The sequence below is a fragment of the Haliotis asinina genome, chromosome 2 (assembly GCF_037392515.1).
Source record: "Haliotis asinina isolate JCU_RB_2024 chromosome 2, JCU_Hal_asi_v2, whole genome shotgun sequence".
In the NCBI taxonomy this organism is placed as follows: Eukaryota; Metazoa; Mollusca; class Gastropoda; order Lepetellida; family Haliotidae; genus Haliotis; species Haliotis asinina.
Genome location: NC_090281.1, coordinates 67,496,507 through 67,514,467, shown reverse-complemented (window position 1 = coordinate 67,514,467; position 17,961 = coordinate 67,496,507). Strand labels below are relative to the sequence as shown.

Genomic DNA, 17,961 nt, shown 5'->3' with positions numbered 1-17,961 from the left:
GGAGGCATGCAGGCGTCCTTCTGCCACGCGTGCTATGACGTCAGTTAGTTCAGGTGTGACAGGTCTTGTGTTGGGAAAACAGTGTTACGAGATGCAGTTGTGGGACATAAGGTGTTAGAAGGTTTCTGATTGGTCCTCAGGCCATTATATAGTTTAAGTTATAGTGACACCCCTCCCCCCACCCCCTACCCCACCATATTATTGTCATTGAAATTACATGTGATCTCGGTCATAACTGTAATCAAATAATTGTGAAACGACGAAATTTAATCAAGAATCATGCACGCAGACGAATGTCAGTGAATGTTAATCATTAATGTGTTATTTATCAACCACCAGTCTAATTTGGGCGTTATGACAGCGCCGCTGCCAAAGTAGTATTTGAAATGTGAAACACAAGAAATAAGAACTCTTGGTTGTGCTCTTGTCTCTTTCATCCTGCTTCTCACTGGTTCTAGAAGGCCACTGAATCTAAAGATATCCATTAATATCGATCTTGGCTCAATATAGACTCCGACGGTAATAGTTGTCGCTCTCGGGCGGGCGGTGGCTGGGTAATAGGGCTGACTTAAGTGAACTTCTGTCTTTGACTCACAAATGTTGAGCGTTGAAATCTCAGGAAAAGATTGTTCCGGCTGCGTATTGGTGATGTCCTTGGGCGTTGTGTTTTGATGTCCGTTGAGTGTATGCAAAACGACAGCACGGGTCATTACACACCCTTGCACATATGGAGAGAAGAGTTGGCTCGACAGAAACAATACAGGGATCGGTGAACAGCGTAATGAGTGCTAAAGCAATATAGTGTTCGTTGTAACCAAGCATGGCACCATTAAGTTCATTTACCAACATGATGTCCATTTACCAGCACGTTGTTCATTCTGCCAACAGGGTCCTCGTTGTACCAAAATGGTGTTCATTTACCAACTTGGTGTTCATTTACCAGCTTGGTTTTCTTTTACTAACATGGTGTTCATTTACTATCTTGGTGTTCTCTTTCTAACAAGGTGCTCATTTACCATCTCGGTGTTCATTTACTAAGTTAGTGTTCATTCACTAATATGGTGTTCATTTACCACCTTGGTGTTCTTTTGCCAACTTGGTGTTCATTTACCATCTTGGTGTTCATTTACCGACATGGTGTCCATTCACCACCTTAGTTTTTTTACCAACATGGTCATCTTTTACCAACCTGGTGTTCCTTTACCATCTTGGTGTTAATTTATCAACATGGTGTTCATTTACCTACTTGGCGTTCATTGCACAAGCATGGTGTGTTCATGTACCAACCTGGTGTTAACTGTTCCAACAAGGTTTTCATTGTACCAACATGGCGCTCCATTACCTTCACAGAAAACATCCACCAGGATCTCGCGATATGACATCCACCAGAACCTCATGGCGTGATAGGAGACATCCACTAGGAACTCGTGTCATGGTAGAAGACATCCACCAGGATCTAGCGGTATGACAGAAGATATCCACCAGAACCTCATGACGTGATAGGAGACATCCACTAGGAACTCGTGTCATGGTAGAAGACGTCCAACAGGATCTAGCGGTATGACAGAAGATATCCACCAGAACCTCATGACGTGATAGGAGACATCCACTAGGAACTCGCGTCATGGTAGAAGACATCCACCAGGATCTAGCGGTATGACAGAAGATATCCACCAGGACCTCATGACGTGATAGGAGACATCCACTAGGAACTCGCGTCATGGTAGAAGACATCCACCAGGATCTAGCGGTATGACAGAAGATATCCACCAGAACCTCATGACGTGATAGGAGACATCCACTAAGAACTCGTGTCATGGTAGAAGACGTCCAACAGGATCTCTCGGTATGTAAGGTAGACTTAACCTACTTCGAAGGAACGATAAGGCCGAAAACATCTACCATGAAGTAGTTTGATGACATAAAACCTCTACCAGGGCCTTGTTTTATCAGATCAGGCATATCCAAGGATCCAAGTGTAAGGCAGAAGACATCGCGTTGTAAGGAGGAAGGTATCTGTCAATACTTAAAACACAGAGTACACCTAACAGAATCTCGTTTTAAGGCAGAAGGCAGCTATCATCACCTCATTGTAAGGCAGAAAACATGTAACAGAACCTCCTGTATGCCCGAAGACACCGTAAAGGAACTTTCTTTTTATTGCTTTGAAGCCCATTACATTCAACTTATTGCAAATCAAACGTACAGACAAAACACGAAAGAACATAACATAAGATCAATGTTTCTGAGGCTTTTGTCAATCGATCTGAGAAAGCACAGACGCAACCCAAACGGTATGCCCGCACTGCATTTGTACATTAAATGCGCTCCGGCATGACTGTGACCTAGTACTTGGGCAACTTCCTGGGTACTCAGATAATCACCCTTTAAATCAATCACAATGCTTGACGGACTGTTCCTTGACGATGATGCTGTTTTGTGTCTGAGATAGTTCGCCGCAATAAACGAATGAAAGTATAAATAGACGAATTTAGAATCACTCGTGGGTGTGTTGGAGGATCTGGTTTACTGGTCCGGTAACTGACCTTACACACCTTTCATACTACATTAGTGATGAGACTCCCTGGATAGCGATTGAACTTCCGGTCTAGTATACTTCGCTAATGATTGACCTTACAGTGCTTCTGTACTAGCTTTGTGACGGAGCTGCCTGGCTAGTGATTGACAGGTCTAGTGTGCTACTCTCATGACTGAGTTTACTCAGTCTAAGTAAGCTTAGTCTCAGTGTATTTCGTTACACTCCACCACTGAGTCTAACAAAACCTGGTAGAAGGTCGCGTCAGGTAACCCTTGAGCTACTTATAACCGTCCAATCGAACGCGAGACGGTTAAATAGATTTAACCAATCAAAAAATGGCTACTATTTAGGGATCGGAGGGACTTTCAAAATACTCAGGTTACGGACACAGATCTCTCCACAAACAAAAATCTGTATATATTTGTGTGTGTACTTTTATTCCTCTTGAAGAGAGTACAATGAATTAGAGTCAGTATATTAAATAATAATTACAGTAAAAATGTGTCAATGCGATAATGCGACATCCGCGAAAATTAAGATGCATGTGTCTGTAGATGTAAGTTCAAATCATACAGTCCTCGGACTATCACTCTGGAGTAGTCCATGGATATCTCAGAGTCCAGCTCTATGGGAGGCTTACATGACAGTAGACTGGTGGTCAGGTCATAGTCTGCTTTGACGTGTAGTTTGGCACTACACTCTACTGGTGAGACACATATGATTTTACACCACAAATCATCTCGGAAGTCCTCTAAACTGGTGCAGTGACATATGTGGTGAATGAGGAGGTCATCATGCGTCTTACCGCACATTGCACATTGTCCACAAGCAGCTCCCGGCCTCCATGCGGCACAAAGGTTCACCACGAATCTGGCAGCAGGCTTCAAAGACGGGTACACCTTTGCAACCTTCCAGGCCCTGTGAGAGGTGATGTCCGTGTGAATGTCCAGGAACTGACGTGTGTCTGGGTCTGCAGTCAACCGTTGCTTCCACGCTTCTAGTTCATATAGCCTAATTGTATCTTTTACTTTCCTTTTCGGTTTTCCATGACTTTTGGGCCAGAAATGAACCCGAATATAACACATTTTTCAAGGTCATCTAACAGTCCATACTTTGAAAGTAATCTGTATATATCGTGGATAACGCCTGAGCTGGATGCAGCACAGTTGTAACGGTGAAGAGACAGTCTTGTCAAAAACAGCTTCTTTGGAAGGAGGTGGTTTGCACAATGACAAAGATGACCCAGGAAAAACAGTTTTCTTGTATTTATGCAGGCTTCTATAGGGAGCCAACCCAGTAGGGAATTAGCTATGTCCGTTCTCGTGCGATGAGGAAGGCCTTGTGCTTGTTTTAGAGCAAAACGTTGAGCTCTTTCAAGAGCAGTAAGTTCATGAGAGGACATTTTTTCGACCAGAGTTCACAGCCAAAGAGGGCTTTCGGGATGCAAACAGACTGAATCAGTTTAGAGCTAGTTAGGGGATTCAGTGCTTTAGCGTGGAGACCTGAGCTAACGAGTGCAGTAGAGGAGGACCTCAGTTTGGAAACTGCATCAAGTGTCCTCTCCCATGTAGTGGTGGACGATTCCAGGATGATCCCAACGTGTTTGATCACTGAAGTGGGCGTGATTACTTTGCCATAGAGTCGAAGTTCCTTCAAGTCCATCTTCTTATTTGAGAACCTCATCAGTTTGCTTTTAGAGGGCGAGAATGTGAATCGCCAACTCGCACTATAACTCTCACATACTGATAGCATGTGCTGCACACACGTTGAAACCGGACTCACGATAGTTATGTCGTCTGCTTGAGTTGGGGATGAGATCTGTAGGTCAAGGACTATTGCACCTTTGTTACTGGAGGACAGTTGCTCGAGGAGTTGATTTATGTATAATAGGTAGAGTTTCGCAGAGAGCACACTGCCTTGTCGAACACCTCTGAACAGTGGAAACCATGAAGATACTTGGTTATTAACCAAAACACAACTTTCCATTGAACTATAAATGTTGTCAAATATTGTCCACAATCTGTCAGAAACTTCTATATTGTGTAGTCTGTACATAAGACCAGGGTGCCATACTGTGTCAAAAGCGTTTGAGCTATCTAAGAATACAACATATAATGAGTCTGATCTCTCCATGTAGTGGTTTATAGTTTCTTGCACGATGAAGGATGTGTCACAAGAGGACAATCCTTTCATAAAGCCGCACTGTTGTTTGGCTGGGAACATTTTACTGTCAGTGAGTTCGGGTATCCTTTTGCTGATGACCATTTCAACAACTTTGTAGATAACTGGCAGTAGAGTAACGCCGCGATATGAGTCTGGAGAGGTACGGGGTTTCTTTCCTCCTTTATATATTGGCACAATTACGCCTTTCTTCCATTGTAAAGGGGTGTATCCGGTGTCCAGTATGATATTGAAGAGGCTGGAGAGCATGTTGTATAAGTACTTCCCACCATGTTTGAGGTGCTCGTAGAAGATATTGTCAAGACCACATGCTTTGTTGTGTTTAGGTCTATCTCCTTTTCATTTGTAAAATTGAAACTGATAGATTTTCTGGAATGCTTCAGACTGAGCCTAATCTCGTTGACACGTTTTTCGATATCCTGCCGAAATTCTGCATCAAAATGGGAGTCACTATTGTCGGCAACGATTTGTTGCATATGGTGTGACATGGCTTCACAAATCTCTTTATCATCCCGTATTTTCCTGTCCCCCACTTCAAGGGATACAATCTGTTGCTTCTTGTTGTTACGACGAAAGAATGACCAAAACATTTTCTGGTCAATCTCCTCAGTACTGTCGATTTGGTTGAAATAATCTGCTTCATATTGCGAAGATGCCTCTCGGAGTTTGTACCTAAACGCATCTTTGGCTTCTTTGTATGCTCTGTAGGATTGCTGTTCTGCGCCTCTTGGTTGTCCATCAATGATCCAATCCGATCGTTTGTCTAGCATGTGTTTGTGGTTACTGACACAGATCTCTCCACAAACAAAAATCTGTATATAACACAGTTATTTGACCAGCAGTATATACGCTTTGGGGTTTCTGATGACATGGTTACCATTAGCTAATATTTCCGCAAGATGACATCCTTGAATATTGTCCAAAACACTATTTTCAGGGACTGTTTACTCACCGTTGTCATGGTTGTAAAGTGCGCCGTGTGTATCACCCGGAAGGGATCGTACACTAAATAGCATTCGGAATTGTTCGGGTACGAACCTTTTCGAGATAAAAAGTTCAAAAGGTATGTGCGGAAGTCCACTTTCGCGATTTGGTAAGCTGTGTTCTCTTTGGTCAATCTCAAAGGTTACCTGACGCGACCTCCCATAAGGTTTTGTTAGACTCAGTGGTGGAGTGTAACGAAAAGTACTGAGGATATGTTTACTTAGACTGGAGTTTACTGAGCTTTTATAGTAAGTTAGTGATGGGGCTCCGTGGCTAGTGATTGAACTTCCGGTCTAGTATGCTACGCCAATGACTGACCTTACAGTGCTTTTATACTAGATTAGTGATGGAGCTCCCTGGCTAGTGATTGAACTTCCGGTCTAGTATGCTACGCCAATGGCTGACCTTACAGTGCTTTTATGCTAGATTTGTGATGGAGCTCCGTGTCTAGTGATTGAACTTCCAGTCTAGTATGCTTCTCTAATGACTGAGCTTTTATACTAATCTAGTGATGGAACTACCAGTCTAGTATATTAATTTGGAGAATGAGTAAAACTGATTTAGTGATTGAGTTCCCTGTACATGTATGTTGGTAAAGTGACTGAATTACAAGTGCTGGCAAACTGTTCTAGTGACTGAACCAGAAGTGCTTGTAAACTGGTCTAGTGATTGGGCTCTTAGTACGAGTATCTGGTTTGGTGATTGAGCAGTATATCAAATACACCCACCCACTCAGCAGGGCCGGTAGCTACAAAATGTTACCAGCTCAAAAGTATATTTAACCAGACAGGACAATCCAAAGACGTTTACTAAAGTTTTCACTCAGATATATGGAACATGTTATCTACAGTTTTCTCCAGACAACCTTAACTGTCTCGGACGGTCGGGCGGGCCTTTTTCACATATTGCTAACAGTGCCTGAATACTGATTTAGTTATTGAGTTGTCGTGCGTGTACAGGTGTACTGGTATAGTGATTAAGCTTTCTGCATGCGTGTAACGGTCTAGTAATAGATCTCTCATTGCTTGTATAATGGTCTAGTGAGTGTTGAACGGACCAGTGATTGAGCTTCCGCTGTGTGTATAATGGCCCAGTAATTGATCTTCAAATGTATCCTGTATCATGATCCAACGGAGCTTCCAATGCATGTATCTAGGTTCAACTGAGGGGCTACGAGGTCAAGAATAATTGTTCAAGCCATGGAACTTTCACTGCACAGATCATTTGCTTGCATAATGGTCTAGTGAAAGTACTTTCAGTGTGTGCATACGGGTCTAGTGAAGGTACTTTCAGTGCGTGCATTATGGTCTAGTTAAGGTACTTTCAGTGCGCGCATAATGTTGTAATAAGGCACTTTCAGTGCGTATATATTGATTCTTGTCAACGGTTGCATCTCTACTGACCTTTCACCTTAGGACAAAGGTCAAGTGGATTTTCTGACCATCACACACTGTCGAGAATTATACACTGATTAATTATGGCTCAAGTTTACAATTTGCAATAATAACCCACTGGACAGTCTTCCCTTATGATGATGGGGTGTTTCGGAGTTTTTCTATAAACGTGAAATAAGGCGAGTACAGCAGATACCTAAGGCGAGTATAGAAGAAAACTATGGCGGGTACAGAAGAGAACTAAAGTAAGTACAGAGAGGACTAAGGCGAGTATAGCAGAGGCCTAAAGCAAGTACAGAGAGGACTAAGGCGAGTACAGCAGATACCTAAGGCGAGTACAGCAGATACCTAAAGCGAGTATGGAAGGGAACTAAGTCGAGTATAGCAGAGAACTAAGGCGAGTACAGAAGAGAACTAAGGCGAGTATAGCGGAGGACTAAGGCAAGTACAGAGAGGACTAAGGCGAGTACAGCAGATACCTAAAGCGAGTACAGCAGATACCTAAAGCGAGTATGGAAGGGAACTAAGTCGAGTATAGCAGAGAACTAAGGCGAGTACAGAGAGGACTAAGGCGAGTACAGCAGATACCCAGGGCAAATGCAGCAAAAAGCTAAGGTAATAACAGCAGTGAACTAACGAGAGTACAGGGGAGATGTTCAATGCTTTCACCTGCCCTACTCTGAAAGATTTGCACCTACCCTCTGTATCAGATGGAAAACGTATTTATGAAAACAGGAACAAAGAATCCGCGAGTGAATATTTCTTCTCAATTCCGAAAAGGGTACAACAATAGTTGAAGAATTTTCAGGTTGTTTTCGGACCACATGACATGCAAAGAAAACAGAGGGATATCTATTTTTGACACAGTTTGCACGTCTGTTTTTTCGATGTATGCCTCGATGAACCGAAATAAATAATTCAATGCTCTGATGTGAGAATTTCAGACAAAAATAGTTCGCCTTTGTTTATGCCGTTTGGTCAAGACCAGCGTTTTGGTTCTCTTTGTGGTACAGCAAGTAAAGGGAAATAACTCTAAGGACTGAGTGGTTTAATGTGTGTTGTTCACATCGTGCCTTAATCTCACAATCCCTCAGCTCTATATCCAGAAACTAAGCGTTAGTCTAATAGAGTCACTGATACTTAAATGCTCTATGAGTGCAACTAAGTATTAAGAACAAAGTTTGGATAGGCATGCAATTCAGTTACATGTTTCGATGAGTAAACATAAACAGTATGCCTGAATGTAACACAACCCATATCTACACTCTATCTCTCACTTCCATCCGCCCAAACACTTTCTACAATGTAAAAAACTCAACAGCAAATTTACATTTCCAAGCTCACTGTGGCTGCAAAGTAAATTCATGTACAGTTATTCGTATTTATCAAGGTGTTTAAGTTCTAGGAATAATTGGTAAAGTATGCAAACCAAGAGGTTGCATTTTATGCCTTTTAGCAAATGTGATAAAATCGGTCAGACAAGTGGTCAGCAAGGGTTCTTCTGACTCGTCCAAAATATGGAGAGTCTGAAGGCTGCACTGAATGCTAAGCCAATGTAAAGTAACACATGTACTATTGTTTAAAGAAGGAAATCTACATAAGTGGGCAAAACACGGACTAGGGATATAAAGGCGCCAGTCTCTTTCAGGGACAGTGTGCTGGTCATATTTATATTTTCAAAATTATCATTTAATCTATTAATTATTATCCTCTAGACTTGTGCGAGTCTATAAATTTGCCCCCTTGCGCATTGTTGAGCCTAGTGGCGAGAAGAATATATTTTCAGGGTGCTTCACTCGGTTCAGCATTCTATCGCTTGGCAAATTCTTGAAAGCGGCGAGTCACATATCGATTGCCCGGAACTTGACCATGGCATTGGTGTCCTGGGATAAGTGTTTTCATACTTGTTTCTAGATGTATAGATGCTCTAAACTGTCTGTATTGTAGAGAGAAGCCGGTGCAGGTTTTGGGAAAACAACGAGGGATGTACATAATACCCATCACACAAAGTAATTTGGTCGAGGGTACAGGTAAAAGGCGCCTTATCAAAGATGGGAGGACTACACCCTTGTATCCCACACTGGAACCGCGCGTGGTGAATATCGCCAAGACGTTACAATGTGGTCGGAGTTGTTTACATGTTTCGAGGACTTGCCCTCTGTCAGAAGATTTCGAAAAGCGCCACATTATATATTTAAACATATCTGGTTGTAAAATCGTGTTGAAGATATTTTGTTGGATATTTCGTTTCCTACAGTTAAAAGTGGTCGGTTTCCTACTCTCGGCCCTTTTGCAGCAATGCCGTGTGACGGACGACTACGCTTCGAACTTTGGTAATCCGGTCAATGAAAGTATACATGTATTCCTAATACTAATTATTTCTAACATGAAATATATTAATCTTTATTGCACAAACGATGCGTAAACACCTTCTATTGATTTTATGTATCTTTAGAAGTTGACAGAGCATACAGTGTTATAATTTACCAAGTGTGTAAAATATTTAGATTAAGTGCCCTCACGTATTTTGATGTTATTCCTGATTTGGACTAGATGTCACCAACAAAGTGTTAGGCGGTTAAGCAGTTGAGCGAAAGATATCGGTGTGTATTTCGCGGATGGGGTTTCTGTTATGGTAAGTGAAAGCTTGTTGACATGGTCGTTGGACGGAGGCCGTGAGCGATATTTTCAGAAGCAAGGGAGATAATTTTGTATGTAATTATTTTAGCATGAGTTATCGTTCGATACAGGCAGGATATGTTACAAAGATTGCAAAATATGAACATTGCTTATTCACAACAATTGCACAAATATCATTATTTCGTTAATATGAATTACTACAATAATTTTAATGAGACTAATTTAAACTTTTAATATTAAGTTTGCATTGTAATCAAGAAGGCTTATTTGTGTGGATTCTTACCTCCACTTTTGTTTTTAAACCGATGCGTTTGCAGTTACTACATATGCTTTTTAATAAGTGCCATAGGTATCTGTAGCTCACCTAATTACAGATTAATTTTTGTGCCGTGAGAACGGCTAAAATGGTCGATAATGTTGCAAACGAACGCTGTAGACAGCGATGTGCTATGGAAACTGCATTACATGGAGAGGGTGTGATTGACTGCTTGGTCGGAGAACAAAGAAAGGATATTCTGTATGGGCAATGCAACGTTGGTCTTTTCAATTGCGTTTATCTTGTATGGCTAGGGTCAATCATTGGATTGTAACTATCAGAAGCTTGCATCAACACGACAGAAGAGACCAAAGCAACGAAGGGAGATAATCCTAGTAGGATGAAAAGCACAATTCGTTTGCAACAAGGTTTATTATTGGTTTGTTTAAAGTACAAATTAAAATTTTCCATAATTACAACATTGATATATCCATTAAAATACGGAATTGGTTGTTAAAATACTTATTTAGGTGTTTTAAACTTTTATATTTTACGCTGTATTGTAATTACTAGTGCTTAGGTATGAACATTCTTATTTTTCTATCGTTCTTAAAGCGACCTGGAGCTTGTACTACATATGCTATTAGCATGTGCCAAAGGTATCTGTAGCTCACCTTTTTTTACAGAATCATTTTTGGGCCGTGAGAACGGCTTCACAGAAATTAAATGATAGCGGCGAAGGAATTCTTTCACCTTTCATTGAACAGAGCTAAAGCTTGGATCAAAAAGCGATTACTAGTGTATGATTGCCATATAACAATAGGGTTAGTCTTTTTCACAGTCCCCGAACCACATTATTTTCCCTACTGTCTATCCTTCTCAATGCTACAGCTCTAAATGAAGCAAGTTTAGATTTCCTCGGGTTCTGAATCTCTGGTCTCCCATGGGCTGATTTTCAACTTAAATGGGCTTATTTCTTACTGTCACAATTATGTGAATTCAGATACTAAGCGTTAGTCTACGGTTGTTTGATTTGTTTGAATGGGATCAGACAATTATCTCCTTATACATGCAAACAGGAGCTTCTCATACAGGTGAATTCAACACACACACACACACACACACACACACACACACACACACACACACACACACACACACGCAGAGATGTGAGGATGTACGACGGGTAAATCTTACAGTAGTCGTAGATGCCTCGTCTATTTCATGGGGCGGTTGGGCAGTGGTGGTTGAAGAATCGACCCGGGTTCGATTCCCCACATGGGCACATTGTGTGAAGTCCATTTCTGGTGTGCCCAAGCCGTGACATTGCTGGAATATTGCTAAAAGCGGCAAAAATTAAACTCACTCACTCGTCTACTATTTGAGAGGGACATCCGAAAATTTAGTGTAAGATAACGTTCTTCGCACACAGCGAAAACAATCTAGACCCTTTTGCAGAATATTGTATAGATCGATTTTTCCGATTTTTGTAAAAACAAAAATCCCCAGCCTGTGTTATTGTATCTGTGGCGCTTCCACTAAATACAGTTAGCCTGTGGGTCTCATTGTTTACTGATTCGTGTCAATATGACCCGATCCGAAAGTCCCGACGCCAACTTTTGTCCCATCATGCAACACTGCCCATGTGAAACTGGACAAGATGGCGGCCAAGTTTAAAGTTGGAGATCTTGTGTGGTAAGTTTTGTCAAATATTCGAAATACGATCTGGTAATCGCTTGTCATTTTATTTGCATATCGGAATATTTATGTTTCCCGTGATTACGTTTCAGGGCAAAGATGAAGGGGTTCCCAGCCTGGCCAGGAAGGGTGAGTTTACGGTCACACCGGCAGCGGTTTGGGCTTCGCTTGCAAGCGCATTGTGTGTCAAACACCTTTCACCGGAATACGCATATTTACCTTCTGATCAGCGAGTAGACTCATACATTTGTATTGTCTAGGGTAATAGGGGTCATTTTTCATTATTGCATAAACAACATAATGCATATTTACCTCCAGAACCAGCAAAAACGATACGAAAATATTTTGACTTACACAGTTATCTCCCCTTAACCGACACACCAAGCACCTGCCAACAACCTGATCTCTAATGGGTTTCTCTGTTACATTGAGATCTTCGTTTCTATTTAGTTTTTTTGGGGGGGTATTCTAATTTATTTACTTCATATAAAACTTGAATTATATTTTCTATTATTTTGAGAATACTTTTCATTCATGTTTACATTATAAAAGCATTCTGTGTATATTGCTATATCACTTGATTGTAATTGTAACTAATATAAGTTATTTTGTCACACAAATACAATCCACTTACATTGCATTACTGTTACTGCCATTGTTTTTAAAGGATGTAGTATGATGTTGCTAAATATTTTTATTTAGACATTACAGACATCTGTCAGATCTGATGAACAGATGATTGAGATACAACTCTCGTTTATGAACACATGTAATTCTTTAATTCAAACTTAGATTTGGGTCAATCTAAGCTTGAGTTTTAGCCCTGAGGTTATGGGCAAACCTTATGATAAAAATATTAGTTTACCATGCTGAAGAGCTAGGTGTAATGTGAAAATGCCATTCTTGTTGTCCCTCAAAATTGTTCTATGTCGCAACATTACCTCTAATAAAACATGCATTTATACCTGAACAAGGCTGACAAAAGTTATTTGATGTATATGCGAATATATATTCTGTTTTCTTCAAGTTATGGAAATCACAGAAAAACACTTGTACACAAGCCCTATGAGAAGGAGGTTTCAGGAGAGATGTTTATGGTGACTTATTTGACAGACTGGTTCTAGTAATCACTCAAAGAATGTAATTTTGCAAACCAAAAGTACTCGGTAGCAAGTGCCCATCTCCTTATTTGTGATCACAAAACTAAAAAATAACTGGAAATATCTCCGCCAACCACCATTATGAAAGAATATATAGAAAATAGCCAGAGACCTTGTTATATGAAGCTGAGTCACATATATCACTTGCTTCTTGTAAGAAAAATTATCAGTTGTTTATGTTGTATATAGATGAGTGGTTGACATTCATAATGTTGAGACATGTGAAGATCCTGGCTAATATTGATCTTCAGCAACCCATGCTAGTAAGAAGGGACTAACGAGACCGAGTGGTCAGACCTGCTGACTTCATTGACACGTCATCATATCCCTGTTGCATAGAGCAATGCTTATGCCATTGATCACTGGACTATGGCCCAGGCTGGATTATTTACAGACTGCCATATAGCTGTAATATTGCTGAGTGTGGTGTAAAGCTAAACTCAATCAATCATAATGCTGCAGAATTGTAACACTCAGTTAATGACATGCTAGACCAGCTAGGACATTAGTCTGAAGAATTATGCAATGTGAAAATTTGAACAAAATGTAATTAAGTATAGTGTATTCATTGGTTTTACAACAGTTGATCTTCTTCAGATGTTTGAAGGGTTGAAAGAGTTTTCAAAGAATAGGTTTGTCACAATGATCTTAAAACTGTATGTTGTTTTGACATTGACATACTGTATAACATGTTGATTTTTAGAATTGTTTTCATGAAAAGGAATTATTTGGACATGTTTAATGGGCATTTGGTATTGTTTACCATAGTTTGTCCTTGTTTCCTGTCGCAGAATTAAAGATGTTCATGGATTTTAACTGTATTAAAGTACATGTATTGTTATATATGACTTTACTGGTTAAATCAGAGCTTGCTTGAAGTTTGCAGTAGGTTTCACTGCAGAGATGAGTTTCTTATGTTCAAATGGGTCAGATCCTTCATACTGAGCAGGGCTCAGTTTAAGAAATATTAATTTTCTTGCACTGAGTGCAACCTACAGTAGAATAAGTCAGTTGCACAAGCCAGATTCCTGTTGCACTACTTTTATTGCAACATGTCCTACATGTTGTATGTATAGAAAGTTATCCTTTGCGCAAAATTATGTGTCAACTGTTTCAGCCCATTTCTTGAGATTTGTTAATGCTGTTCTTGTATGACATGTTGTGAGACTAATAATATAGTAATAACTGACTTGCAGTAGTGTTTTACTTACTTGTGAATGTATCAGAAAACTATCTACAGTTATTGTAATTGTTAGATATCTTTTGAAAGCCAACTGAAAACCCATTATGCAAATGCTGTAATAATGATCTATGTCTGTTTTGTTTGTGAAGACACAAAAAAAACCCATTCAAGCATATTTCCTCATTGCTATGTGCTTTTCAGGTAATCCAGCCCAAGGATGAAGTGAAACGTCCATCCAATAAGAAGCCTCATCATTTTGTCTTCTTCTTTGGGTCCGAGAACTAGTATGTATTCAACTGTGTATTTCTTGCTAATGTTATTGACTGAGATTGCACTAGTTTTCTGGTTGTGTTGCCGTTTCATGAGCTAAAAACAATGATATAATAAGACAATATTTATCATACAGATGAGGCTGCTTTCATGCGTGGAATGTCATCCAAGAGGAAATATCTACTGTCTTTAGAGTTGAACCAGGTTTTATGGATTATTTGCATGTGTAATTTTAACAGTCCTGGCTACAAATGTTAATTGTCACCCTAGCACCCAGATGAAAACAACTTGTCTAACTGTCTTAATTGTAGTCAACTTAGGCAGAAGATGAGAACCACATATCAAAGTGTTGTTACTGGCCAACCTTGGCATCAGACGAGAACAACTTGTCAAAGTGTTGTTACTAGCCAGCTGAGGCACCAGATAAGAACAACTTGTCAAAGTGTTGTTTGTAGTCAACCTTGGCACCAGGCAAGAACAACTTTTCAGAGTGTTGTTAGTGGTCAGCCCAGGCACGAGGCTTGTGAAGTGATGTTGGTGGCCAAACAATGCATGAAGCAAGAGCACCTACTATGCCATGACTAATTATGCCCCATGTGTTTGCAGTGCATGGATCCCAGAAGAAAGCATACACCTGTATGCTGACAACCGCAACAAGTACAGCCTCACATCCAGAATCCCTCGTGGCTTTAAGGAGGCCATTGAAGCTATAGAGGATGCACTCAAAGCTCTGCCAGCCAGTGTAAGCAAATGTAGAATTGTCCACACCATAGTGGCCTTGTTTCAAATGTCTTGTATTTTGACATTAACAGACAGTTTGAGAAATCTCCTTTTGCATATACTTACATCTGACCTGGTATGATAATAATTGCTCAGTCAAGTTTAGGAACCCACCTGTCAGAGAATTTTTGGTCTTGAAAATCTGAGTGGTTCCATTCTCATGGCCACTTGATATATTTTTTGCCGGATGTTCTTCAAAATTTCAGTGGCATGTGACAATACAGTTTTACTTGAAGTTTTACTTTTTGTTTTGAACATAGATTTCTCTTATTATGTTTTCTAAGGAGTTAATTAATGCTTTCTGTAATGTCAGAATAGAAGTTTGATGAACATGATTAGATTGAGTTGACACTGAAGATTTCATTACTTGTGCTGCTTTAGTACCATCAGAAATTGTTTCAAGTTGTTTTTTACTTGAGACATCATGTACATATTTCACTTATGAAGGTGATGCTAGTTAAATCCCAGACAGCTTTATCTGGCATGAGTGAAGTTTGTACTTACAATGCTTGGTGTATTCCGCTGTTAGACAAGTGTTGTCATGTTAGACTACTTGTGCAGCCCAGCAAGCACTGATAGTCGGGACCAAGGTATGTCCTCTTTCAGGTGGCTGTCAAGACCTGTGAACTGCCTTCTATAGATGAAGAGCTGGCTCAGATCTTCCCAACATCCGGCACAAAAAAAGACGGAGCAGCTCACAGAGACTACTCCAGGGAACCCCTAGCTGGCAAGAAGGTAAGTCCACAAGCAGGGTCCATTTGCAGCATCAGCTCTGTAGTCCTTTAACGACAAGACAAACAATACTCAAGGTCTGGCTACAGGTAGGTTGTTGGTCAGACTGGTGATTAATAGGGTCTAAAAGACTGAGTCACCTGGGTAGAGGCAGCTTGTTGGCCAGACAGGTGATAAGTGGGGGATCTGAAAGTACAGAATCACCTGGGTAGAGGCAGCTTGATGATCAGATAGTTGATAACTGGTGTCTCAAAGAACTGAATCACCTGGCTGGAAACAGCTCGATGGTCAGATAGTTGATAACACAGGTCGAAAAGGACTGAAATCAGCTGGCTGGAAACAGGTCGTCAGTCAGACAGATGATAAGTGGGGTCAAAAACTGAGTAAAAGGAATGAATCAACTGGGTAGAAGCAGCTCATTGGTCAGACAGGTGATAAGTTGGGTCGAAAAGAACTGAATCACCTGGGTAGGGGCAGCTTGTTGGTCAGATAGGTGATAAGTTGGTCAGATAGTTGATAAGCAAGGTCGAAAAGGACTGAATCACCTAGCTGGAGGCAGCTTGTTGGTCAGATAGTTGATAAGTAGGGTCAAAAAGGACTGAATCACATGGGTAGAGGCAGCTCATTGGTCAGATAGATAATACGTTGGTCAGATAGTTGATAAGTAGGATCAAAAAGGACTGAATCACCTAGCTGGATTCAGCTTGTTGGTCAGATAGTGGACAAGTGGGGTTATAGAACTGCTAGAAATAGGTTCAATGTACCACTAAAATGTCCCTAATGTTTTAAGATGAAGACATTTCTGTTTGGTCAACTGCAGTCTGCTTTACTGTAAGGTTCTATTACAAGACAGAATTTGCTATGCAGAAAAAACAGTTCATGTGAATTGGAGTCCAAATTATTAATCAAGGAAGATACCATTTGGCCAGATTGTTTTCAGGTATATGTGTTCGCTGAGCTTTGCTCGAAAATACTTCTGTTGATATGACTTGATAGGTTTTGTCTATGCAGGTTAGTTTGTTTGTGTGAGTAGAACAGGGCCTTAGGTCACTAGTGAAGGTTGGCAGCTCTGTACACAGCAAGTCCTTTTACTGCATAAAGACTTTAGTAGATCAAAGTGTAACTACTTCTTGTATGTGATGTTACATGATATATCCCCTGAACCATGGCGCTCTGGTTAAACATTAGGAATGATTTGGTGAGTGTCACATGTTGCCTCCACCTACATCCTTTTCCCTCAAAGCACACACAGATGCTGACTGCCTCTCACTGCTAGATCTGCACTCTTAATCTGGTCTCATTACTTCTTTCTCTCTGTCTCTGCTGTAGCTGCTCCCTTGTACATCGTCATTCAGTTAGTGAACCACGATTTCTTTATAGCAGTTTGTCATCCTTTCTCTTCTATACTCGGTTGTAGGGAGATGCACTTTATCATTTATACTTGTAAAGTTATTCTTGTGAAAGCACACACAAATATAGATTCGGATTCTTCAGAAATGTGAAAGGCCTGGGGATCATCTCTTCATATGTGGAACTTCATTAATTAATGAATTATTCATGAATGAAGTCAAGTGTACAACATAGGTTACGGGATATGTATTATTTGTGTGCGTTTCCTATTCATCATCCCTTACTCATAATTTTAAACAGGTGTTGGCACACAACATTATTGATCATCCTTCATGAGCTTTCTTTCTCTGCTAAAATACCTTAACTTCATGCGTGATTGTTTAATGTTCCTCCCAATTCATATGCTTGCATGATCTGCATTTTCTATGCACCCTGCAGGGGTGCACTTTTTGTTGTTCTCAGCTAGGCACAATCCAAATTTGTGCATTGCAGTGTTGCATCCAGACTATGTGATTCCCCCTATTAATGTGCATATCCTACAAAAAGTGAAACTATAAATGACCACATATATATCATATTTGGTCAGTCGGTTCGGTTCACCTGCGGTTCAGTCGGTTCACCTGCGTATCTGCGTATCAGTATTTCATATTGATAGAGCAAAACCTGCAGTTAGAATTGCGCAATGCTAGAATTCATTTCTTTCGATAAAATAACAGTTTCAGATACTATTTTTTTATCACTGCATCAGAATTCATCTAGAAAATCACAAGTAAATTGTGGAGGACTTTTGCACG

The 17,961-nt window shown here is 40.4% G+C and overlaps 1 protein-coding gene across 2 annotated transcripts in view; it reads left to right on the top strand.

Moving 5' to 3' along the window:
• Window positions 1-11,631: 11,631 nt before the first annotated feature.
• The window catches only part of LOC137274197 (cytokine-like nuclear factor N-PAC), a 63,297-nt gene continuing 56,967 nt past the window's right edge, over window positions 11,632-17,961 (top strand). For both annotated transcript variants that reach the window (XM_067807251.1, XM_067807250.1), the window contains exons 1-5: window positions 11,632-11,689; window positions 11,785-11,821; window positions 14,237-14,319; window positions 14,912-15,047; window positions 15,692-15,820. In XM_067807251.1, coding sequence (XP_067663352.1) covers window positions 11,655-11,689; window positions 11,785-11,821; window positions 14,237-14,319; window positions 14,912-15,047; window positions 15,692-15,820 — 420 coding nt within the window. In that variant the 5' untranslated portion in view covers window positions 11,632-11,654. The remainder of the gene's footprint in view (window positions 11,690-11,784; window positions 11,822-14,236; window positions 14,320-14,911; window positions 15,048-15,691; window positions 15,821-17,961) is intronic.